Consider the following 25,226-nt stretch of genomic DNA (forward strand, 5'->3'; position numbering starts at 1 on the left):
AGGGGATACTTTTCTATTCGTGGATTTTTCTTTTTGTATTCATTCTGGCCAACTTCTCCCTTTCAGAAACTTAAAAGTAAATTCTTGACAGTTTTCTGCTTTAATTCTCTCCTGAAATGCTCATCTTCTGTGTCCCAAGCTCAAAGAAATGTCCACTTCTATTTCCTGTTCCACCACACAGCCTTGGAACCCTAATTCTATAAATGGGAGTCTTGAACTACAATTTTGAGAGGCAGATGAGGGAAAACTTAGGAAGATATTGGTGAGAAGCAAAGCCACATGGCTCTTCAGGGCAAGTGGTTATATTTCAAGGTATTCTTCCCCTTCTCTGTGCGCTCCTGTCAGTATCACAGGCTTCCCTGATACACCCTTTCTCCCTTCCCCTCACATTTTCTGTTCTTCTAATCAGCCAGAGTTCCTGCCTTCCCTGCAACCTCCCTCAAAGCTTTTTTCCCCTCTTCCAAGCCCCATCCATATCTGAAGCTGATGCATCTCCTTCTGTAAGGAGGCAGGAAAAGGAAAACCACGTAATAGACTGTAGCTGATCCTCTAGATTGTTATTAGGCTCTCTACCTCCTCCAACAGATGTTATTTTGCCACAGTTGAGAAGCAGCCAAAGACCAAACACTAGCAGTCAGGAAGACTCCCTCTCTCCTTCCTTGTAACAGAACATAGGTATCTTTTGTTATTTTTCTAAACAGTAGCTTTACTTCAAGCTGAGTTACAAATGCTGATTTTCAACAGTAGTCTCCCATAGACTTCATATGGCCATGTATATCCAGTTATTAACTGCAGAATTTTGTTCCAAAATCTTTCAAGTAGTCCAGAACACACCAAAAGCACATCACAGTAAAGCCTCCTAGGCAGTCAAGTCCTCCATGACTTCACAGTCAGTTAACTTGGGCATAAAGTTTCCAGAAGTCTAGTATGGCTCCTGTTTAGGAGCATGCAGGCCCTTCCAGAAAAATCCAGCTTGCTATTGTGCTTTAAAGTCCTAGTCTGAATAAAATACTTGCTGAACCTTTGTAACATATTAGCGTCCGGTTGCTGCAACAAAAGCTATTAAGTACCCTTTCCGAAGTTAGCTTTTGTTGCGTGTAATTTTCTAGGCTGCAAATATAGAAAGGGGGGCCTGAGGCAGTACCATGTTTTAACAGGCAAGGTCTCCAACAGGAAGCCTCATTTGTGACTTTTACGTAACGTGCACAAGTTAAGTGCAATCTCAAAAGCTTTTTTTTTTTGTTTACTTGTACTAAAAAGATGGTTTTTTTCAGGATTAATTCTACACTTTAGTCATGATTTCATCAACAGTTGCATTGCTTAGCGTTGCCTGGCAAGATCTGACTTCTCTCAACACTGCCAACTGAGTAAAATGTAATCCCCCTTGAAATACACCATCACCTAAACTTTCGCAGCTCTCGGCATGACTGGATTTTAAATTGCTTATCAAGGATCACAAGAATTTCGCATTAGATGATAGGTGGCTTGGGCTTCTCTCAAAAAAACCCGAAAACCCCAAATCACCAAACCTACTTTCACATCCCCCGGCGTTCACAGGCCACGGTAGGGGTGGAGTTTCCGAGCCCCGAGCTCATACTGCCGGCGGGAGCCGGGGAGGGGGAGCCAAGACCCCTAGGCTAGGCAGGGAAAACACGACGAGGCACAGCCGAGCTGAGCTAAGCTGAGCTGAGCTGAGCCCAAGCCACCCCGCCGCTGACGAAGCCGCGCTCAGCAGGCAGGGCGGGAAAACACTGGAACTTCAATACTGCCAAGTTAAACCCCAAGGCAGCCCAAATGGCCGCCCCGCCCGCCCGGCCGGCCGGCTCTCGCGAGATCACCTCCGCTCCCGGCATCCATTTCGCGGCTGGAGCGAAGGGGGGGCGGCTCTGAGGGAAGATGAAGGCGGCGGCCATGTTGGGAGCTTCAGGGCGCTTTTGGTGCGGGGTGTGCTGAGGGAGTCTGCGCACGGAGAGCCGTCGCTGGGGGATCGGCGGAAGGTCGGGCTCGAAGCGGGAGGTGTAGAGCGCCTACTACGACTCTGAGCCGGGCTTCTTTAGTTTCTTGTGCCCGGCTTTGGGAGCGCTCGGCAGGGGAGGAGGGGGGAGGGTGTCCCTGACCGAGGAGCCAGCACCATGAGCGGGGGGACGCCCTACATCGGGAGCAAGATTAGCCTTATTTCCAAGGCTGAGATCCGCTATGAAGGGATCTTGTACACCATCGACACCGAAAACTCCACTGTGGCGCTGGCCAAGGGTAAGGAGTTGGCGGAGTGGAGGGTTGGGCCCTGGCAGCCCAACAACGCCTCGGGGAGGGGAGCGGGACCGCGGTGCGGGCGGCGGCGGCGGCGTAGGGACCGCCAGGGGCCCGAGGGGATCGAGCAAGAACCTGAAACGGCGGCAGGGTCGTCCGTGGCGTTGCGGCGATGAGGAGGCCCGGGGTGTGAGGGGGAGGCCTACAGCCGAGGAGGGCCCAGCAGCAGCTGCGAGGGGGCTCGGCGGAGCTTCGGTGAGAGCCCGCGTAGTTTCGGCTGGAGGCGCGTCATCCCGCCATCCTCCCTGACGGAGCGTCTGCGGCGGGGCTGTTGCGACCCACGACGCTTCACGGCGGAGGTGGAAGTGAGCGAGGGCTTGGGGGAGCGGCGGCGCTGCGGAGGCCCCTGCTCCCGCCGCCCGGCTGCTCCCCGGCTTGGGGAGGCGTCTGGGAAGCCCACAGTGGCCGCCGGGGGACCCTCGCACAAAGGGGCTAGGAACGTTACCTGGTTAAGGGCTGCTCAGAGGACTCCTGACTAGAGTAAAAGTATGAAGCCATTAGCGGTGGAAGTGGTCCAGAGATAGTGCGTAAAAAAGAGGAGGAGGGGGAGGCTGGAAAGAAGGTTTCTTTGCATCGTACGAATTCCAGGCCTACGGGGTGCAGGGCCACGTATGACTGAACTCTTCTGCATCCTGGGGTAGGAGACAACTTGGGTGTACAAGGGATCCTCTGAGTGCTAGGTTATCAACGAAGAAGGCTGATTGTGAGCTATTCATTTTGGAGGTAGCTGTATGGCACTGTATAAATCAAAATTGAGTACAGACACTGGTGTGAGACTGTATTGAGAATACATTATTCTCCAGAGAATATATTTGTGCGAAAGTTGGGAAGAGAGTCAGAGACTGGGGAGTAAAAAAGAGGATCTTAGAAATTGGGCATCCGAAGGACTTGACTGTTTCTTGTGCATGATAATGCACTCCCAACACAAGTTTATTAGCTGTAGAAGTGAATGTGTAACATTCGGGTAAAACATTAAGTCAGAATTTTTAATAACTTCTTTATAATAGATTCTGCAAAACTCAGTGATATTTTACTTTGCCCTTCTTTACTCTGTAAAGTCTTGCTAAATAATCTAAATGCATATATAAAAGCAGAGAGTTTATCCATCCGTTACATCCGTTAGGTAGCAGGGAAAATTGCTCCTTGTGCAAATTTAAATATTTGGGACTGAGAGTATTCTGAACCTCAGTTTGTGTTTGATGCGATAGGCTTAGCATTCCAGCATAAGGGTGATCTGTTACATTTTACATAATTGGTGTGTATAATAGTTGGTCTGTGGCATTGATACCGTGTAGCAGTTTGCTTTCAGCTTGTGTTGGCCTTTGTGGTAATTCTTGTTTGTGTGCCTTGTCACTTTATGGTGCTGTTCCCCCCCCCCCCCCCCTTAAGTATTAGATTGCTTTATTTTGTAAATTTTTATATGTATGCTTTGAAGCACCATAGAGTAGGTTTGGTCCCAGGCTTGAGTAGTTCATTTATCGGGCATTTAGCTTCTATGACATGATTTTTACTTATTTCTGAAGTTGCCTTTAGGTTAAATTATCTTGCTGGATTTGCATGATCTGTTCAAGAAGGACAGCTCGAGTTTGTTTACATGAGGAAAAAACAGAGCACTGTGATTAAAAAGAAATGCTTAGAAATTCCAGTTGCATGCTGTGATTTTAAGGTGTGTACAAAAGCACTTAAAAGAATCCCATCCTTGAGGAGCTTGTGATAGTCTTGCCCTAAATTAGACAGATTTAGTGCTGATCAAGCCAATTTTGCATGACTTTTCAAGAGTGATTAAGTCATGTTATGGCATATCTGCCAAAGTGTACATATTAAGTTACAAATCTAATCTACTCTCTTCCCATAGCTCTCATCAGAAATGTAAATCTAAACCATTAAATTTGCTTTCATACAACTTGGCTGAGTTAGCTGAAGGATGTGTATTTTGTAATGTAGTGTCATGATTCAGAAGAGAATAAACCAGTATTTCTAGGCCACCTGGAACCAAAAATCTTGAGATTAATCTGGAAGCTGATAACAACCATATTAGACTGTAAAACAGTTCACTGTGCTCATAAACAAAGCACTCAACTCTAGAATATTCAAGTTTCTGAATAAATGAAGGCTTAGGTCATGTGATTATGGTGTAATAGCATATATGTAAGGTGATAAGTGTGGTTAATTATGGCCAGGCCTGTAAGTGAAAGAAGTAGATCTTCCTTTTGAACTGTTTGTAGCTGTAGGTATGTTGATAGGGTAATAGTTATCTCTTCTTTCTGTGGTGAGTCTGGAAATCCATGGTAAATAGTTCTGGTTGGACCTTTTACCACAAATGTCACATTTTCTGCCAGAAAGAGACAAAAAAGCCCCAAAAGATTACTTGTTTCAGTTGCTCTGTAATGTAGCTGGCTTCATGTGACTGTTGCCTGGGTTGAGTGCAGGGCTGCTTATCATTATTCATTTCCTAACTGAAATCGCAGAAATTGTTTGTGACTTAAAAGTGCAAAAGTAGAGGTAGAATCTGTTATTGAATGTCTACAGATTTGCCTAACAGTAGGACTTCTGTGGGCTAAACTGAAGCCTGAGATTAATGTCATGAAGTTGTACATGTGGAATGCCTTCATTTATCCTAAATCTTCTGGGGTTTTAGACAGAAATAAGATGTTTGGGTTGCTACCAGGATACTGGCTGTAGTCTTCAGTTACTGAGGGGCAATCTCCTGTAGTTCTCTAATCAGCATTTTATTTACAAAGCTGTGAACCTTTCACTAGCAAAAGTTGTGGCCTCTATCTCATGAGTTAGAAGAAGATAGCATCTGTTTAAATATTGAGCATAGCATTTTCATCCTAAGCTGAAGTCTGATAAGGGAAAGGGATGCATCCTTTCATGAAGTGTTGAAGTGTATTGTTATTTAAATAACAAAGAAAACTCCCATGTATATCAGGTTCCAAATATTAAGCAAGCTATACAAGTGCTTGAGGTTTACATATATTATTGGTGCATATGTTTTTCTTTGGATTGCTAGCTCTTCAGAGCTAGTGTTTGGAACCAAAACCCACACACTGTTATTCTCAAGTTTCAAATTCAATTATCTTGGAATGTCCTTCTGCCTCATACTTCTAATTTGTACTTAATTTTTTAAGCATCGTTAAGTCCATGGCTTGCAAACAGTCTACTCTGGTTGGTTAGGAGTAAAATTTTCTTGCTGCAAAGTGATTGCTGCCCTACTTGGGGCAGTTACAGAACTATCATGATGGATTGTGCTTGACCTTATGTGTTGCCGCCTTAAAAACTAGATGTGATCTTTCATGCTAGTAACACATAATGTCTTTCTGTTTCAAGACACCAATTTAGAGAGATGGGTTTTTAACATAGGTAAGCCGTGTCAGAACAACCATATTGGTCAGAAAAGGTTTTGTTCCCTGCCAACAGTAGGGAATCCTTAGGCACGTGAGTGTAAGAAAGAGAAAATTATATACTGTCTCTCTGGTATCTTGTGTCAGTTTTCACTTATCAGCTGTTGGACCATTGACAGTTGCATTTGGAACCATTATAATTAATAGATACTAATGAAATAGCTTTCAGTAATTTAAGAAGTAGTTAAACTTCTGGCATTTTCAACCATCTGTGATAGTGTTTTCCATAGTCTAATTTACACATGAAAGAGAAAACTTGCTTTTCTTTTAGCCTTGTACACAATATTAATTGGGTGAAGGACTCAGAAGCATAGACAGCAGAAAGTTAGATTCCTGTGAAGACTCAAGCATTTCTTATAGTTCAGGGGTGGGAGCAGGAAAAGGAAGGGTTAATTTTTTATCAAGTTTTTGTGAAGTTATTTTTTTAGGCAGTTAGGTGGCATGCTCCTTCCATGTCTTGAGGTTTAGGGCAAAGGTGCCAAACCAACGCTGTGTATAGTGTCACAGCAGAAAAATTCCCCTTGTCAAAGCCCACTCCTGGCTACTTCCCTCATATCTATCTCCTTGTTAACTCACCACCCCTATCAGTAAGGGAATGCAGAGTAAACTAATTGTTCTGAAGGTATGAGCCTGCCACAAGCTGTCTCCTTCACATTAATACTTTTCCTGTAATATTGTGTGCAGGTGCATAAGCTTTTTTACAGGGAAAGGGTCGTGATGTTTTGAAGAGAGATAGCAATTGAAATGACTTGTGGTAGTGGTGGTCTCATTTTAGGTGTTCACACCTCTTGTGGGTACCCTAAGAGTGGGGAAAGACTGGTTTCTGTGTATGTATGCTACCTATGAAGTAAGGCTGATAAGATTGAGTCAGTGCTGCATACAGAGAGTGAACTATGTATTTGCAGTAACTCACATTATATGGGAAGAGTCCTCTCTTGCTAGTGATATATATAGCTTAGCATTTGATTAACACAGTATTTTTCTGTGTTAATCAACAGGTGATAATTTCTGTTAACTGACAGGGAAAGTTGCAATGTTTTCCTTGGGTGCTATAATAGTATAATATAGTAATATACATTAAAATATAGTAGAGCAGTAATATTGAAGTCAGAATTTGTAAAAAAAATTTGCATGAAGTACTTTAATGTGAAATTAGTAGAACTACGTGGGCATAAAGTCACAGATGTGAATCCTGTTAGGCTCACCGGTGTTAGTTTCTTTCTAGCTAGCTACATATTGTGCGTATTTACACTTGACAAAAAAAATATTGCTTTTAAGATGTGGTGGTTGCCTTTTTGTTTGCAAGTCCCTAAGCCAGTTTAGCTCATTTAAAATAAAATTTAAAAAATAATAAACACCCCCCCCCCCCCCCAACTTAAATTGACATGGTAGGATTAAATGGATTTACCATAGTCCTGGTAGGTGTTACAAGATTACACTGTCTTTCATGTGCTTATTTCCACTTCTCACTCTTCAGTATTTTGCTATGTATGAACCACTTTACCTTGTTCTGGAGGAAGAATATAGTCTGCGGAGTTCCCCCAAGAGACAGAGCTGGATAGAGCTCTAAGTCGGCTGCTGCTCCAATACCTTGTGTTTTTGATACTCTGGCAACTTAGTATTTCTGATTATGAAAAACAATGGTAAAAGGTATTTCTTACAAAAATCTTATTGTACTGGCTACCTTTAGTACTAGACTTTTTGCTTTAATGAGCTCAAATTATGTTAAATCCTAATCCAAGCTAGTAAGGAAGTAACTGTAAAATAGCTATCCATTTGCAAAAATATTAAAAGTAACATTCAATTCTTTGTTCTACTACTGTCTGAAGGACCTAGTTGGGATAGCCACTGCAAAAACATTGAGCAGCCCCTATGCTAAACTGCTTTCTTAGGTCACTGCACATGCCGTTTTGTTGCCTTGCATTAGAAGGTAATTAGACTTTGGGATGGTTATTTTTGTTGCTTTGGGGTGCGAGGGGAAGGTTGAACCCTGAATCTGAGGAGTTTGCTTACCCCTCTCCAGCAGAGCTAGCCTTCATTGGACAAAATTGGCTTTATATTTTGCAGAAAGTTGCACTAAAACCAGTTTAGTTTGGGGCAGGGGAGAGGTAGAGGAAAAAAAACCCAAACTCTCAATAGCAACTCTTGATGTGTTTTATTGCAAAACCATTGATGACCTTATCAATGTCCTGATTTAGTTGCATAGACAGCTTAATCTCTTAAAGATAATTCTGATTTTTGGTATTGAAAATACTCACTTCTGATGTTTTTGTAATTTTATGACAAATTTCTTTTTCACATATAGTTAAATCCCTTTACTACTTTTAAGGTGTCATCAGATGAAAGTTAGGTTGTTTGCTTTTTGTTACTGGCTTAGAATGGAGGAAGGTAATTGCCAGGTGTTAAAACTGTTCCTATATATCATGTGATGCTGGTATAAATAGTAAAATACTTACCCATGCAGCATAGCTCTGACGTAAGTGCTTTCAAAGCAGATTTCTTCCATAGTTCATCAGATTTTTATTTCTCTGTAAAGGTGAGATGTGATCCTCTAGTTTACTACCCTTTTTTGTTGTGTTGCTACTGCTTAGTTCCTTCACTTTAGCTAGAAAGTAAAATACTTCAGTAACTTACTGATCATACTCTGGCCATTTTTGTGCACCTCTGTAAGCAATATGGCTACTAGAGCAACCATTTCAGTGTGGGATAAAGAGAACCAATATAAGAGAATCAACTTTGGTTTTACCTACCGAGACAGCAGGTCAAATGATGGAATAAAGGGCCAAGTTAATTTATTAGTTATCTAGTAAATAGAGTGTAGGATGGCCAGAAAGTGAAAGTGGATCCTGAGTCAAGACAGTGAAATAGTAGATGTGAGTGTGATGAATAAAAAGAAACAATGGACTACAGTAATGCACATAATCAACTGAAAATGTTGTTAAGATATTGTGTATTACTTTTGAGTTAATTTCTGCAAATTCTTCAGCTTCAGAGATCTCTTTCTGTAGAGGAAGAAGATAAGAGAGATTTACTTTATAACAAAGATTGACATTCGTTTCACAGTATAAGCCTTGTTACAGCACTTATATTTTATAGTACCACTCCGAGCAGACTTTCAGATGCACAGAAATAGAAAAGTTGATTAAATTCAGCTCAGTAGATGATATAAGTATGAAAAAAATTATTGTAACCACTTAATGTTATTTTTCATTGTAGTGCGGAGTTGATCTCTTTACCCCTGAATTATGCTTCTCAAAGATTTGTAATACTTGACTAAGCTCTGCTTATGCAGTACTAAAAGAAGCAACAACGATGGAACATGGTTGGTGCAGCCTGAGAAATGACTCATTATCACTTTATACAGCTCTACAGGAAATTCTGCTTTTCTTGACTAATGGTTCTATGGCTGCAACTAAGTGCCTGATGATGACTGCAAATTGTCGATGCATCTGAAAATGCAGGGAAAACTAATTCTGGTAAATTAAAGCAAAATACAGATGTTCTCTCAGCATAACCTTTAGTACCTTACAAAGCAAACAAAAACCTCTTAAAAGGCTGCAGTAAAGACAGTTGTGAGGGATTGTTAAAGCTGCTGCAAGTTTATGTTCAGTAGAATGTGATTGTCGTTTCTTGGGGTTTTTTTCTTCTTTGGTTTCAATTCATTGTTTAGTTTTTGCTTACAAAACTCTAGCTCTTGCAGACATATCTCTTCAGACTTCTTTTTGTTTATTTCTCTTTATATTCACCTAGGGTTGGCAGTCTGAAGGTGAGGAAAAATTTTTGAGAATGTAGTAAAAGTAAAGTCATGCTATCCATACATTGGTAGTGATTACCTATAGTGCAAAGGGAAAAGCATGATAAGCTTCATCATAATGGAGTCTGAAAACTGTTGGAATTTAGCTAAGTGCATACAAATAGATTTAATGTCTTGATATGTTGCACACTCTGCAGGCCTACTGGGAAAATAGTTATGCCCCAGTGAGTTTACTTAAATTGACAGAGATCATACCAACCTTATACCAGCAAGAATAATGTGTTTTGTGTAGTGAAAATTGTATATACATACCACAGAATTCCTACTTTTTATTTAAATCTTGATTCAGACCTTGAATCTACTGGAAATGCTTTGCTTTTGGTGTTCTTAATATTCTAGTTTCTAGCAGTACCAGTATATTTTTTTTCCTGATTTGCAGTTGCAGAATATAAACTATATAAACTCATGTAGTCTTGATTCACAGGACTGACTTACCAGCCTTTGTTGGTGTTCCTTTTGCTATAATGTCCAGGACGTGTTAACTTAGGAAAAAACCTGCTTTGCTGCTTCCTTTCCCTTATCCTCACAGAACAGTTGAAATATTCGATGTGTGAGCGATAGCGTAAGTAATGTCTCAATAAGGAATAGAAGTGGTGGTGTTCTGCTTGATTTTTAACTTAAATTTGTAAGATTAAATTACTTGTTTATGTCTTAGCAGAATATGCTGCCTATTTAATAAACTTTTTTTGCTCAACAAAATTTTTTCTTCTTATTTAAAGTTGTTGGTCTCTGCAGTATATTTGAAACCTTTTTGTTGAATGCAGCATGTACTTATTTTTGTCTCGCTTCCCAATTTTGCAGTTCGCTCTTTTGGTACAGAAGATAGACCAACTGATAGACCTATACCACCTCGTGATGAAGTCTTCGAATATATTATATTCCGTGGCAGTGACATTAAAGACCTAACTGTCTGTGAGCCACCAAAGCCTCAGTGTTCTTTGCCACAGGATCCTGCTATTGTTCAGGTAAGCTAAAAAATATTTTTAGATGGTTGCTGCTGAAGGTATAACCTGGTAACTTTAAGTGCTTTCAAGCTGAGTGTTTAAAAATTAAAATGTTTGTTGCTGTGAAGTTCACATCCCAATGTAAAGAACTCTGGAAAGATTTTCCTCTTGAATCACATCTGTAACTGTGAAAATCAAGGTTGAAATCTAACTCTAGCACAATGCACTGGATACCAAAGCTGCCAGTTTTTCAGAAACAGCCATTGACTTTTGGTAGACCTTGATGCCTTTTTTGAAAGGTACTTGGTTTAGGAGGACACATATGCAAGACTTCTTGGAAATACCAGACTTGCTGTAAGTCAAATGGAGTAGATGCTGAAACCTCTCCAAATAATTAGTGATTTTTTAATTGTTTGGTGGGTTTGTTTTCTTTAGATTTTAATGTTCAACTTATTTTGCCGTGACTTTAAAAGTGTTTCATCTAGCTATGTGTTTTTAAAAAGGCTTCATACTAAAGGGCAGTTGTTTGAAAAGGGACTACTTGGTTGCTGAAGGGAGAGAAACTGACAACTTGAAGCCTTCAGCATTCATTACTCTGTTATTTCATAGTAAATGGACTGACAGAGATCGTTATTTTTGATCTTTGAAATTTATTGGCTTGTTAATTGTGCTTGTGGAGTATCTTAAAATCATCCCTGAGAGCAAGATGAAAGTTCTTGGTTGAAATGGAACTTGATAATTCCATATAAGTACTTAAGTTTCTAATGTTTAACTGTTCTGTAAGATAAAATTCTTGATACTTCCTTACAAAGTACCCTTGCGATCCTCTAAGTTCTCTTACTAAATTTGGTGCAACTCTGTCAGTAGTTGAGAGCTGTGAAATGGCATTATTGCTAATGCCAATAATAGTAATAACCCCACCCTCTTTCAGTATGTTTGGGTCTTTCATTGTTTGTCCTGTCTCTTTCCTTGAAGTTTCAAAAAGCCTGCATTTTCCAAGTTTGCCAACAAAAGCTTATACATGTGTTTGACAAGAGTCTAGTACCTGCAGTTCTAGGGAAAAGACTGCTAAATTTTACGGTACTGTTTTCACAAGTTCATGATACCAAAAGGGGAAAAGTGCTTTCTAAACTGTATATGTACTAGTGAAAACGTTTTCTGCTAACTGTTGTCTGTTATGAATTTTCACGTAGAGTAACATATGTAATTCATTGGTTTTGTCTTGTCTTTGCTTCTGTGTTAAAGCAGTTAAATTTTTGGTGTTAAAGGAAGCAACTTTAGGAATGTTAAGGTCTTTTATACCAATTAGGCACAGTGGTGGTGTTAGGGTAAATTTAAAAAATAGTTTGAGTTTCTGCATTTCTGCCCTCTCAGAGCTACTTTCTACTTTTTGCGTAAGCATTAATTTCTGCAAGTGTGTTTTGTCTTTAGTCTTCACTAGGATCTTCAACTGCATCTTCATTCCAGTCTGTGGGGTCCTACGGTCCTTTTGGCAGAATGCCTGCATACAGTCAGTTTAGTCCAAGCCCACTGGTGGGGCAGCAGTTTGGCGCTGTTGGAGTTGGTATGTTCATTTTTTGTATTTGGTGTCTTCCTCTAAGTGAAGTTGCATGTGTGTGCATAGACAGTAATCAGTGCTTATTATTCCATCAACGTCTTATCATGAGGGCAGGTCCAAAGTCTTTGATCTGTATCAGTCCTGCAGTTTAGCTCAGAAGTGGAGAGTTTTTCATAGACTTTGCAGCTCAAATCAAAGCAATTATGATTGAGAACTAAACACCCTGTCTCAGAGGGACAAGTGGGGAAAGGTTCCTGTGTTCATACTCATTCTTTTTCATGCATATATTCATTATGTTCATCATGCATTCATTATATTTCACAAGTGGTGGAGGCAGCTGCTCCACAAAAGCCCCGTAGCTGTGCTGTGGACATCTGGTATCCCAAGCTGACCAAAGGTTTGGAGTATTCAGCAATCCGTGCACCAGCACAGTCCTCCAGCTATTCATGAGATGTTAGCTTGGCGTGAAGTACATGCATGAAGTATTTGTGACTGCATGGGTTAGTTGCTTCTTAGTACTGCAGATGCTCTCTGAGACTCGCCAACCAACCTTCATTCCTCCCTTCAAGTTTATTTCACCTTTTAGTTTTTCACATAGGAACTTACATTCTTGTAACTGTTATGGTGACAGTGTTCCTGGTACTGAAAATGTTAGCTATGTGAAAGGAAGGCTGTAGAATTGGCCATAACTTGGTATCACTTAAGATGTGACAATCATATTTTTGTTTAAAAGATGTTAAGTGGAAGTATATACTAATATCATTTGTTTATTATGCTGTAAGATGCTGTCTTGAGTATGCTATATTAATACTTGTGATACTAAAGTTAGTAGTACTCTTGGGTTTGGGGTTTTTTTTTGTTTTCTGTTTGGTTTTTTGGGTGTTTTTTTTTGTTTAGATAAAAAACATCAAGATATTACAGTCTTACCAACTTACTATGAATACATACTTTACATTAAACTTAAAGTTTATGGGAAGGGTAGACTTACACGTTCTGGAATAACGGCCTATTATGGCTTCACTAATCATTTAGTGCAAATTTAAAAAAAAAAAAAAAAACAACACCAGCAAAAACTCTAAACCAGGTTTTACAACTACATTATTTCATTCAAAGCAGGAGGTTCTTTAACATCTTTTGGAACAGACTCTTCAGCCAGTGCCAGCATGTCCCAAAGCACTGCAGTTGGTTCTGCATTTACAACAGATGCAAGATCACTAAAAACGCAGATGTCTCAAGGTAAATCTTTCTGAATGTCTCTTTGATCTTTTTTGACCAATTGTGCCCCTGTGATTTAAGCAGTTGCCAGAAATGCTAACCACACAGCTGAATTCTGTAATGAAAACACTTGGTATTCAAACCAGAAAGCGCTGAGAACTTTTGTACTTGTCCTTCAAATGTGCTTTCCTACATCTGGGCATGCTGCATAGGTAACTGTTAGCAACACATTTGTTGTTATCCTTAAACCATCTATACTGAGGAGTAGGACTTACTTCAGTTGAATAGGTTTAGCAAATAGGTGCATATGGAAATTCAATAGCTAGTGTTATTGATAGCATGACAAAACTCAAGATACTTCGTGGTGATTGAATTGTTGTCTTTCAGCCTACAATTTTAAAATGGTATTTTTTTTTTGTTAATGTATGTTTACATCAACAATACTAACAGCAGATCTGATTGCCTGTAGAGATAGTGATGTGACAGTGAAGTCGGCTTAATAGTAATAGAAACTGTATGGGTGGTTTGTGTAACATCAGAAAAAGAAAGCAGAAGCAAAAAGGAAATTCTTGATGCTCTTTGAGTACAAAGAAAAAAGAATCTGAATGTTGAGAACCTTTACTCACACTTTTCATGCAAATGTGTTAAGGCTGCTCCTCAAAATCCAAAAGATGTTATTTCCTGCCCTACTTCTCCTCCTTGCTGCGAGTAGAAGTGTGTGCTAAGATACATTCCTAATGCTATTTTTATGTTTATGCAGTTATGTTAGAAGGAAAAACACGCTACTTATAGCAAACAGGGTTTTTCCTAAAATCTAGTTGAGATTTGTATACCAGTTAGGACTGCTTTCTAGGATTAGTTGAGTGGATTACCAAAAATAGGTTCTACTTTGTTGCATTAATTCCAGGGGGGAAAAGTATGCTGAGCATTTACTATTTCTCTGTTGAAAGAGTAACTTGGTTTTCAGTAGGTGAAATTAAAACTTGTATAATTCTTGGACTTAATATATGACCTATGTTCCAGATGACCATACGTTCTGCCACAAAATTTCCTGTGGGGGATCAAGGTTTTTCTGTGTGTGTTTGCTTTTAAGAATGTTCATCATCTTTGTAGATTGTTAGTGTTGTGTGGTTGGTCTTGGGGATTTTTGTGGTGGGTATTTTTTGGGGGGGTAGTGTTTTGTAGCTTTTTTTATGTGATATGACATTATTCTTTTCTTTTACTTACTGGGACTTGAGTCTTAGACTCTTGATTTCTTAGTAGATTTACCTATATGGTGTCATAAACTTGTCTGGCCGGATCAAATGTCTCCATTGTAAGCATGCTTCTGGCTCCAGCCAGTCATGCTGCAAATTGAAATGTATGAACAGCACTTTGTGGGGAAGCTTTCATAGCTCCTTCATCTGCATTATGCCTGCACTAGCCATCACTGTCCATTTATTTTGTGGTGATCATACAACAGAATGCACTACATGAAATGAAATTTCAGTATCATAACTGTCTGTCTGCCTTTGGGAGCAGTCACTTTCCACTTGGCTTTCCAGGGAGGCAGAAAGAGTATTTTCACCTCCAATTAGTCAAAATTTCATTCCACAGCTAAATGCACATCATGGATGGGTTGGTAGGGATTAATTGTCCTACCCATTTTTTTCTTTTAGACTGGGGGAAGGGGAATTGCTAAATGTCCTTCATTGTGGATTAGTGGATCTGAGGGTGCAGAAATATTTATTTCTTCTTTGGACACAGCTATCTTGACTGGTAAGGCAGATAAACCTGACAGTCTAGATTGGTTGAGACGAGTAACACAAATCTGTAGACGAGAAATAACTCTTTGGGTTTTGATTTTATGTTGTCTCTTTCCCAGGTCGCTCAAGCCCTCAGATAGATCATTTGAGAAGGAGCCCCACCATGGAACAGGCAGTACAAACAGCTTCAGCCCACTTGCCAACTCCAGCACCAGTTGGGAGGAGGAGTCCTGTACCAGCCAGACCTTTGGTGTCTGCTAGCCAAAAATCGTTAGAGAATCAAGAGCACAGACGAGGTAGCTGTGGATAATTTTTGTATGACTGATTTTCTTCCATATGCATATGAAGTGCACTTTTTAACGGTAATGTGTACGAATCTTCCTGCTGCCTGTTACTGGTAGACTGCCCAGCAGAGACCTGGATTGTATATATTTCTCTTTAAAGCCAAGTGTATATTCTAAATTTTTTTTCTTTTATGAGTTAAACTTGTGGTTTGCTTGTGTAGGTTTGGATTTTTTTGACATCTGAACTATATAAATATATGCTGAAGCATGACCAAAAATACCTAATTGGATAAACAAATCATTTTTTTATTTCCAACTTTAGCTGAAGCACACAAGGTTTCAAGATCAGAAAATGAACTCAGAAATGAAAACAAACGACAAATTGGTAAATCTTGTTTTGAGAAATAGCTATTATTGTTTTCAGACTTCATTAAGTTTTTTAAAAGTCTGCTAAAATACAGCATTGTGTATAGTTTGCAAAGTGCTAGGACTTTGTTTCTAACATCCAGAAATCTTGCGGTTCAGATTGTGGAAATAAAGGATTTATGTATTTGGAATGCTTTCACATAATTGTTTCTAGTGGGTAACAATAACTTTGCATTGGGTCAGAATAACACAAGCTCAAAAGTCAACATGAAAGAGAATAATCTCTTCTGGTTGCTCAATATTAAGCAATTTTAATAGAAATGCAAAACCAAGCAGTATTCGTGGATTTACAAACACAATAGCATGAAATAAAACCTGTTACCTTGCTGCGAAAATACTTGACTGAAAAGTCACTAATGTTTTAACTCTTTTTCTGAAAGCCTTTAATGACTTCTGGAACATCTTTTACTGCCCAAGTTTAGTACTGTTATGCTTTCTGTGTCACTGCCATAATTATTGTAAGTGAATTTACAAATTACAGCCTGCTCCGACAGGACGTTTAACAACAGAAGTGCAGGAAGAGGATGCATGAAGTCCCAACCTGTTAACCCAGGAATTAAAAAGCGCAACAAAAAAACCCACCCAAAAGAACCCAACCACCCCTACCACCCTCAAAGAATAAACCAATACACAAAACAATATGGAATTTCCCTCTTTTTAGTTCCAGGTGGACCTTCAGCACGGAGAGGCCGTGGAGGTCACAGAGGCGGCCGAGGAAGATTTGGTATTAGGAGGGACGGTCCAATGAAGTTTGAGAAGGACTTCGACTTTGAAAGTGCAAATGCACAATTTAACAAGGAGGAAATTGATAGAGAATTTCATAATAAACTTAAACTAAAAGGTAAATCAATATTTGCTTTAGATTTGAGCATGGAAAAACTGTTTTAATCCTACCTTGGAGAAAATCTTCTAAAAGGCATGTCTTTCTAAGTCTTGTTTGCAGTCATTAAAAAAAAAATAATGAAAAAATCAATGAACAAGTGAACGGGGATCATCTATTTAATTAAATACTTGGGTCAATATTTAAGTTTCGAAGGAATTTTAAGTAGCAAATATCATGCATCATGTTCTAACAAGTCTGTTGATTAAAGACACAAGTGAATTGAACAGAAGTCCCAATAGTGTGAGTTTACTCTTGAGTTCTGGAAAAGGTGCCATAAAAGAAAACCTGTATTTTATGTTTTCAATTATTAATAGACCAAAAGCAATCAAAAACCCCTGAGTTTGGGCTCAGAATGTTGCTGGAGGATGCACAAGAGTTTCTAGCATTTCTTTGCTTTTACCCTTTTCCGAAGAAACACAGGAACAGTTCAAATCCATACTGCCAGCACTTTTGTTTTCTAGCAGGCTTCTGTTTTAATTACATCATTGTCTTGTGACCAGACACCTGTTCCTTACACGGATGCTACTATTTTAGGACAAAATTGTTATGCGTTAAAATAGTGAGTTCCTTATTTCAGTAAATGATTGCTTAAAAGCTGGGAAACAAAAGGTAGGAATAAATGAGCAGATTTCATGGTAGAGAAAAACCACCAGTGGAGTCCCATAGGATTTGTTCTCTGGTGCTTGTGTCTTTTTCTGGATCATTTTTAAAATGAGCTGACTGTTTGTTGTTGGTACTAATCTTTTCAGAATAATAAAGAGGAAATGGAACGCTTACCATAAAGAGCTATAGAAATATTTTATGGGACAGTGGTAATTTGTGTGTGTGTTGTGGAAAGGCTGAGCTGGTTACTTGAAATTTATGCTTACAGCATCATGAGATCAAAGCTGTAAGCATTTAGGAATGAGGCTTTAAGATGGTAATAGCTGGTTCTGTTGAACCATCAGCTTCTTTTTCAGTACCAGTCAAAACAGCCAGTTGAACTTCTGGCATTATTAGGAAAGAAATATATCATAAAGTCAGTTCACAGCAGAATATCTTGAATGCTGGCCCTGTGTCTTGAACGAGGTAACAGCAAAGCCAGAAGAAAAGGAGAAGGGCAACAGGGATGTGCAAAAACATGGAATGCCTTTTAGGAGGAATGACTGAATGAGGCTTTTAAGTCTGGAAAGGAGGTAAGAAAATAGATGACTGTTGAATACATTCTACCACAGGTTTGTTTTGTTAATTAAACCCACAGAGAATATCAAACCTCCAGTCACCATCAGCAAGACATCCTAATTTGTGTCAAATTATTTCACTTCCACATTAAATTTTTGGAGGGGTTTTTGTATTTTTGAGTATTCTGTATAGTTTCTGCCTGTCTGTCTGGGAATAAGTTAGCAGTGCTGTTTTGTTTTGCATGATGGTCTGGAAGGCTTCTGTTTACATTTATTTTCCAGAAGATAAACTTGAGAAACCAGAGAAGCCTGTAAATGGAGAAGACAAAGGTGACTCAGGTGTTGATACCCAAAATAGCGAAGGGAATGCAGATGAGGAAGATCCACTTGGACCCAACTGCTACTATGACAAAACCAAATCCTTCTTTGATAACATCTCCTGTGATGACAATAGGTATGGCCTGCAAGGGGAAGCTCATTGGTCTACTTAATGCATGTTTATGCATGCATTATGTTTATGTCTTAAAGTAGTGTCAGCACTACTCATTATAATTGGCTCTGAATCCAAAGTGAGTAAAGCTTATTTCCACATGTAGTGAGCAAAAAAGAGCAGGAACATGCAGCATTAAATTTCTCTGTGGGCAAGCGCAATACATTAATAGGAAGACACTTTGAAATGTTGTTTTAGAACCATGCTTCTAGAACTTATTGTTCCAGGTTTATTAAGGTGGGTTGTTTGCTTTGCTACTAAATTACCATGTTAGTTAAATTATGACTCTGCTTTGGTAGTGGTTTCTAAACAGATTACATAGCTGTCTCGGCCAGGAGTGGTGTTTGAATGGGAAGGTAGCATTTCAGGAAAATGAAGATTAAAGCTTATCTTTTGCTGTTGCCTTTTTATTAGAGAAGTTGATGTGGGTTGTTGACCTGTTTTGAATTATAGGGCAGGGGGATTGTTTTGTTGTACTGACAGCTAGATAAAATAGTTTAACATCTGTAACTGCAAACTCTTACCTTCTGTTGTTTTAAATTGCAGGCAGTATTAGATGATGCTGTGTGCTGAGGATATAGGCTGTGTCCTTCTATTTGGGGAAACTCTTACAGCATTATTAATATGTAATTAATGATATTGTAACATACCCCTTTTTGTTGAGTTAAATGAATTGTGGCAGACGCTAGATTCTTGCAGAGGGGTTAATGTGGAGATCTACAATATGATTAACATATCATTTCTCATTTCATGAGCTTTCTGGCAATTCTGACTAAGCCAGGCAACCCTCCTCCTGAAGTGTGTTTTAAAACAATCCTTGTTCCTTCTGTGTGGCAGAGAACGGCGACCCACCTGGGCTGAAGAAAGAAGATTAAATGCCGAGACCTTCGGAATACCACTGCGTCCAAATCGTGGCCGTGGAGGGTACAGAGGCAGAGGAGGGGGGATTGGCTTCCGAGGTGGAAGAGGACGAGGAGGTGGAAGAGGTGGCTTCACTGCCCCCCGAGGATTCCGTGGTACATTCAGAGGAGGTCGTGGAGGCAGGGAGTTTGCTGACTTTGAATATAGGGTAAAATATATTTAATCTTAATACGACCTGGTGCACTGTTCTTGGAAACTAGTGGTAAAAACCCTCCTGCTTCTAGATTTGATGTTGAACTAGAATTTCCTGAATAGTATTTTGCAGGTACTCTGAGCTACTTAATTGAAAGTCCAGTAATGCTGAAATTTTAGTTACCTAGCATCATTTTATTATCAACAGCAACCTAAACTAAAAGCTACCTTTCTTCACATGCCCTGTTCTATAGCTGAAATTTGGGAGTGGGGGGGAAGGTTGGGAAGGGAAAAAAAGTAAAAATAAGAGTTCTGCAGATCTAATACAAGTGTTAAAATGTGAATTGCAAGCATTTTTGTAAGCAATATTGTAAAATCTAAAGATTGAGAGTAATTTAGCTTCTAGTGTGCAACAGACTTTTTTGAATTCTTTGTGAATGAGTTGCAACAAAGGGTATAGACTTCTAAGATCCTGTGTAACCCCTAAAATAGAGTAATTGAAGTTACTGAAGCATGGTGATGACCCTTTGCAAAAAGGAAGATACCTGAGTTCAGTAAGGTCCTGTTACACAATTTTTTTAAACTATAACTTTACATAACTCTATCCAGTAGCTGTTGGGAAAGCTAAGGCAGGAATGATTTTTTTTTTTCAGCCAGTCATTTAGTAAAAAGGAACTGTGGGAGATGGGGATTTTTTCTTCTGAAGCTTTCATGTCCTGTTATTCCCACAGAGGAAGTGTTTTTAAAAGATTAAAATAAGTACTGCTGCTGTACTTTTAGATAAATACAAATGAGGCTTTAAGTTCCTTTGAGAATTATGCACAAGCCACTATATAAGTCAGCTAACTGAAGTAACCTGATGTACAAACATGCTTTTGTAATCATGTAAGCATAGAAATAGTGATCTCTTCTGCAAGAGCTAGGAAGGCTAAAAAGCAGAATCTTCCTTTACAATATTGTTATGCAATTTGTTGCTTTTGGAACACTGTTAAGACATCCATTTCTCTGTTTCCTGTTGAAGATCTTAGTCTTCTTTCTAGCAGCTGTTCAGGGTAAGGACGAAGTTAGTTGTCAGCCCCAGCTAGTAAAGCGATGTATTTTAGGTGCACTTCCTTTTTCTGGGAAACAATGTAAATTATCTTCTTTATGAAAGCTCATTCATCATAGAGATTATCCAAATCAGCAGAGCTCAGTTTCTTGCAAAACTCAAATCTTTTAATAATTTTAGTGCAAGCCATTTTTCGTGGCATTAAGCGTGTATATTTGACTCTACTGTTAGCTTGTTAAGGAACAGAAATACTGGCATACTGTTTAGAATCAGTAACAAATATAATTAGCCAGATTGGTGCAAGTGAATGTGGGCTTTTACAGTTCTGGCTGGGGCAGAACAACTTTTTCTGGTAGCTTACTGTGACACAAAATCTTTGTTTTCTGTTTGAAGGTTTAAATATTTGTAATTTTTTTTTAAAAAAAAAAAAGGGAGTGGGGAGTTTTTCATCATGGAAGATTTCTGACTGCCCCTCAGTTATTCCTGCATTACTTGGCAACAATTAGTCCTGTGACTTAAGGAAATTTTTGGTGGCTCAGCATGAATTGAAATGAGGGGTTGAAGACCAAAGATTTGAATTTCTGAATGAAAGAACTTTGCAGCCTTCCAGATAAGTAGGAGGTGGTGTAAAGACAGTGGATTTGCACCAGGCATCTAGTCAAAGTGTCGAGCCGCTTCAGTGCGGGCCAGATTGCGGGCGTTTGACCAGACGCTAACCTGATGGCCCAGGGAGGTTTCCTTCCTGATGGCAGAGGAAGTGTAGCCATCACAGTGCATCTTCTCCTAGTGCTGTTGTCCAGGCTAATTTGTGAGTTTTGTTTTGCAAAATTAATTTTAACATTCTACTGTTATTCCCTCTAGAAAGACAACAAAGTTGCCGCATAGTCTACAAGAAAGCTGAAACCGGGTGAACATCTAGCTCTTCTTGATCTAGAGGATTCGTTTCAATCTCTGCAAAGAATGAAGTTAATTTGCTGTATACTTGTCACCAGCACTGGGATTTAACTATTTAATTTCAAAGGGGTGTAATGCAGTTACTTTTGAAAAATGGCCATCTTTGAAACAGTGAGCATTAAATATATTTGAGACAGAAGGGTAAGTAATTTCTTATGTATAGTTAATTATAAAGCAGTACTTCGATGGAGTTTAAGTATTTTTTCATCACTGAAAGGATTTTTCTTATTACTAAACTGTATTTGATAATTGCTTCAAGTTGTAAGGACAATTGTATGCAGAAGGCCGTCGATACTGTGAGAGTTTTGATCCACTGAAGGTTGTTTTTTGGAAATCCTGTAATATCCCTTTTGAGATAGTTGTACTTTTATCAACTAGGGTGCTGGACAGTAGAAAACTTGCTTTGTCAGTCAAATATGTACACACAGTAAATACTGTTTCTTAGGCAAAGGACACTTTTTATATAGTTGTAAAATTCCATTATCCCATTGCCAAAGAAACATTACAAACTTTGTATAGCTGTATAAAAAGCAACTAATTTTTTAAAGAATAAACATTTTTAAGTCAGCAAACATGCTGTGTTATTGCAAAAGTTGATATGCTGAAGAACATGGAATTAGTTGGGGTTTTTTTCTTTAGCAGCTTTTCAGGCTTAGAGGTTTGATTTTTATATTCAGACTGTAATGAAGATTTGAAAACGTTCTTCCATTCACAAAACTGGATACACTCTTCACTTCTCTCGCAAGAATTTGATTTTGTAGTTTCTGGCATATCACAGGATTTGACCAAATTAAGGAGATATTTTCAAATGAGGAGGAAAGAAATTTTCATATGTCAAAATTTGCAATTAATTTTACTTAGCGATAAATATTAACTTTTTTAATAATGGACCAGGCACGCGAGTTTGTGATTCTCCTGGAATGCCTGGGACAAAAGGATGTCTCCATTTGTCAATTCTTGAAATGTTAACTTTATTGTAATACCTGTAGGCATAAGCAATTTAAAGAATTCTTAGTGTTTGAAGTTGTTTGCATTTTGATAGACCATAGCTTGGAGACATTGAGACTCTGGTTCCAAGACCGTGAAGTCACAAATGACATTGTGTGGACTTTTTGCCAATTCTGAAAGACCAGTTACAACTTTCTGAGAAGCTGAAATAGAAACCTGGTCATTTGTGTCTGTATATGTGTATGAAGGCCACAGGAATAAAGGGATCCAAAGATTAAAATGTTTTGATCTAATTTGCTGATTTTTTCTTTTCTTTTTTTTACATTATCTTCAAGATGTTCAGTGGTGATAAAGATGTGGAAAACTGCACTGTTGGAAAATTGGAATATTTAAAAGTGGTTGATAGAATCTTAATTTTATAACTTTTGTATAGCACTACACGGAAGTATTTTGTAATTGGTTTCCTTATTAAGGTCAGGTATTTGGCAACTGTAGAAGTTAGATAATATTGTTTAGTAATGTTTTTGCATGTTAACAACGCTGCCTTTTGGGATCCACGAAATCATGACTCTGAACAGCCGCTGAGGTTTTTGACCATAGAGACAAGTGCTGTACTGTTGCAATAACTCTGTATGCTGTATGAGGTGTCCCAGGCTTATTTAAACGCGATGAATTTGTAAATACCCGTGATACCTGCTGCGAGGGCCTGAATGTCAGCCTTTCCCCTGGCCGGGGGTGACGCAGCAGGCTGCTCCGTGCCCGGGAAGCGGCGGCGTGGCATACCTTCAGTGTACCTTGCTCCACGAAAGTGAGAGTTTCTCTCTCTTTTTTTTTTTTTTTTTTTAATTTTTATTTTAAACCAGAATAAACTGTTCAATAAAATCAGACTCTGGGAGGTTGTTCGTTGTGGCTATGCCCGGCAGGAGCGCTGGAGGGCCGCGCCCTGCAGCGACGGGGCAGGGAAAGAGGTGGTCGGGCCTGGCCGCGGCTTTCACGGGCGGGGCGGGGCCGTGTGACGGCAGCAGCCACCGCGCGCGGGGGGCGGGGCCCCCGGCTCCCCTCGGCCCTCGCGCGGGGCGGCGGCGGCGCCATGTCGGTGGCGTTCGTGCCGGAGCGGCTGCGCGGGAAGGCGGAGGTGAACCAGGAGACGCTGCAGCGGGTGAGCGGGGTGGCGCGGGGCGGGGGCGGCCGGGGCCGGGGCGGGCTGGGGCTGACGGCGCGCTCTTGTGCCCTAGTTGCTGGAGGAGAACGACCAGCTGATCCGGTGCATCGTGGAGTACCAGAGCAAGGGCCGGGCCACCGACTGCGTGCAGTAAGTGACCCCCGCGGGCGGGCTGTGGGCCTGCCCGGCCTCGCGGGGCAGCGCGGGAGCTTCGAGGGCGCCGGGGGCTGAGGGGAGCGAGCCGCGGCCCGCAGCTTTCCTACCGTTACGAAGAAAACGCGGTTGTCGTTGTTCAGAGGCTTCCCAAAAAATCAGTTTCACATATCTGTAAAGCGAAAATGCCGCTGTATAGAATAAAGCTGGTGCCCGCTCCTTTTGGTCAAGGTTTTTGCTCCGTGTAGGTACGAACAGCCGCCCTGCTGGCAGGGTCTTCCTTCCCCCCCCCCAGCGCCGGGAGAAGGGCTTTTACAGAGCAGGGAGGCTGCAGCGCTTCCGCCCCGCCACCCGCGGAGGACGGAGGAGCCGACCGACGGACAGGCTGGCGGCGGCTCGGACCGGCCCCAGGGCGGAGCTGCGTCGCCTCCTGCTCGCTTGCAGTTCTGCGGCTTTTCCGTATTGATCATGCCAAGACCTTAACGTGCGTGTTTGCTATCAAAGCTGGGTGGAAGAACATACGTGGCTACGGAGCGCATTTCAGTGGGGTACACTGGGCTGTAGAAGAACAGGATATGGAGGTGTTTGACCCGGTTTATTATTTTCATAGTTTCCTATTTCTTTCCCTAACAGCAAATACTGATCAGATGACAAAGGTGACTGTGAAAGTGTGGGGAGTTGGCTAGTAAAACAACACGTTTCCCAGATACTATGTATGTTTTTCCCTCTCACAGGTACCAGCATATCCTGCATAGAAACCTCATTTATTTAGCTACAATTGCTGATGCGACGCCACCCAGCACGCAGAAGCCTGTAGACTGACTGACTGCGCATACCTGGACATGAGTGGTGCTTTAAGAATCTGTAGGCATACCTAGTTTAGCGTCTCACTTTGAAAGCTGAGAAGGTGTGGTCTTGAAGGGCAGGTAAAAATATCATCCATACCTCTATGTTAAAAACACAAATGTAGTTTTTTATGTAATATTAGGGTAGTTTTTTACCACATTACTGTAAGCAGAGCTTAAGGGTGATGATAATTATTTATCACACTTACATTCCCCCTGCCAAAAAATATCAGGTAGCATATTTCTGAGAACAGCCTGGTTGTCAGGACAGTGCTCCCAGAGATGCCTCTGGAGGACACTTGCTGTCTCATTGAAGCGGAGACTGTTTCATAACTAAGGTTGTACAAGAACAGGGTACACATTTAGCTAGGTAACTCCTCTCTACTTCCAGCATGACAAAGTCAGTCGTACATTACCATATATATATAAGCAATCGACTGTTTCATATTTTGTATCATCACCACAGGAATTGTGCTTAACAAACTATTTTGTAAATTATAGTATATTCTGGATTAATGCAACACGTTAACAAAGGAGCAGCTCAGTGATTTAGTGAAACAGAAACGTTAACTTTTCTAGGAAAGATGGAACTGTTGCATAACATAGTGCAATTAAGTGCAAGGGAGAAATTGAGCCTTTATTTCAGCGAGAGAAGGCTCTGTGTGTGCCCCACTTGTGTCAAGACTTTTCCTTTTTGCTTGAAATGCTCTGTACTGCAGACTGTGTAAACAAGTAAATTCTTGCATAATCAACTGGATTCATATGCTTTCTGGCTTTGTCAGCATTTATCATTAGCTGTATGCTTGTGTACCCTTGTGCAGAAAGAGCCC

The 25,226-nt window shown here is 40.2% G+C and overlaps 2 protein-coding genes and 1 long non-coding RNA gene across 5 annotated transcripts; 2 read left to right on the forward strand and 1 right to left on the reverse strand.

Moving 5' to 3' along the window:
- The first annotated feature begins 1,900 nt into the window (after nucleotides 1-1,900).
- Nucleotides 1,901-23,121, forward strand: LSM14A (LSM14A mRNA processing body assembly factor). Of its 3 annotated transcripts, none has more exons than XM_064459563.1 (10): nucleotides 1,901-2,253; nucleotides 10,330-10,493; nucleotides 11,904-12,036; nucleotides 13,147-13,266; nucleotides 15,110-15,286; nucleotides 15,597-15,659; nucleotides 16,362-16,541; nucleotides 18,026-18,197; nucleotides 19,071-19,302; nucleotides 21,196-23,121. In XM_064459563.1, exons 1-10 carry the CDS (start codon nucleotides 2,133-2,135, stop codon nucleotides 21,217-21,219), a joined length of 1,386 nt encoding a protein of 461 aa, XP_064315633.1. In that variant the 5' UTR covers nucleotides 1,901-2,132; the 3' UTR covers nucleotides 21,220-23,121. The 3 variants fall into 3 exon arrangements, with proteins under 3 accessions (XP_064315633.1, XP_064315634.1, XP_064315632.1); XM_064459562.1 differs by having other exon boundaries at nucleotides 1,902-2,253; nucleotides 13,144-13,266; XM_064459564.1 differs by lacking the exon at nucleotides 15,597-15,659 and having other exon boundaries at nucleotides 13,144-13,266.
- On the reverse strand, nucleotides 21,946-24,291 carry LOC135314794 (uncharacterized). Its single transcript, XR_010374286.1, has 2 exons — nucleotides 23,662-24,291; nucleotides 21,946-23,474 (listed from the first exon to the last, which is right to left on the reverse strand). It is a non-coding gene; the product is annotated as an uncharacterized LOC135314794 (long non-coding RNA).
- Nucleotides 23,265-25,153, forward strand: SS18L2 (SS18 like 2). Its single transcript, XM_064459569.1, has 3 exons — nucleotides 23,265-23,395; nucleotides 23,472-23,548; nucleotides 24,286-25,153. The coding sequence occupies exons 1-3, from the start codon at nucleotides 23,327-23,329 to the stop codon at nucleotides 24,371-24,373; spliced, it is 234 nt and encodes a 77-aa protein (XP_064315639.1). The 5' UTR covers nucleotides 23,265-23,326; the 3' UTR covers nucleotides 24,374-25,153.
- Nucleotides 25,154-25,226: the final 73 nt, after the last annotated feature.

Source organism: Phalacrocorax carbo, chromosome 8 (genome assembly GCF_963921805.1).
Source record: "Phalacrocorax carbo chromosome 8, bPhaCar2.1, whole genome shotgun sequence".
Classification (NCBI taxonomy): Eukaryota; Metazoa; Chordata; class Aves; order Suliformes; family Phalacrocoracidae; genus Phalacrocorax; species Phalacrocorax carbo.

Coding starts and splice junctions, on each gene's coding strand:
- SS18L2 (XM_064459569.1), top strand. CDS start 23,327: ATGTCGGTGGCGTTCGTGCCGGAGCGGCTGCGCGGGAAGGCGGAGGTG. Junction 23,396..23,471: donor ACCAGGAGACGCTGCAGCGG/GTGAGCGGGGTG, acceptor CTTGTGCCCTAG/TTGCTGGAGGAGAACGACCA. Junction 23,549..24,285: donor CGGGCCACCGACTGCGTGCA/GTAAGTGACCCC, acceptor TCCCTCTCACAG/GTACCAGCATATCCTGCATA.
- LSM14A (XM_064459562.1), top strand. CDS start 2,133: ATGAGCGGGGGGACGCCCTACATCGGGAGCAAGATTAGCCTTATTTCC. Junction 2,254..10,329: donor CACTGTGGCGCTGGCCAAGG/GTAAGGAGTTGG, acceptor CCAATTTTGCAG/TTCGCTCTTTTGGTACAGAA. Junction 15,287..15,596: donor GAATCAAGAGCACAGACGAG/GTAGCTGTGGAT, acceptor TTCCAACTTTAG/CTGAAGCACACAAGGTTTCA.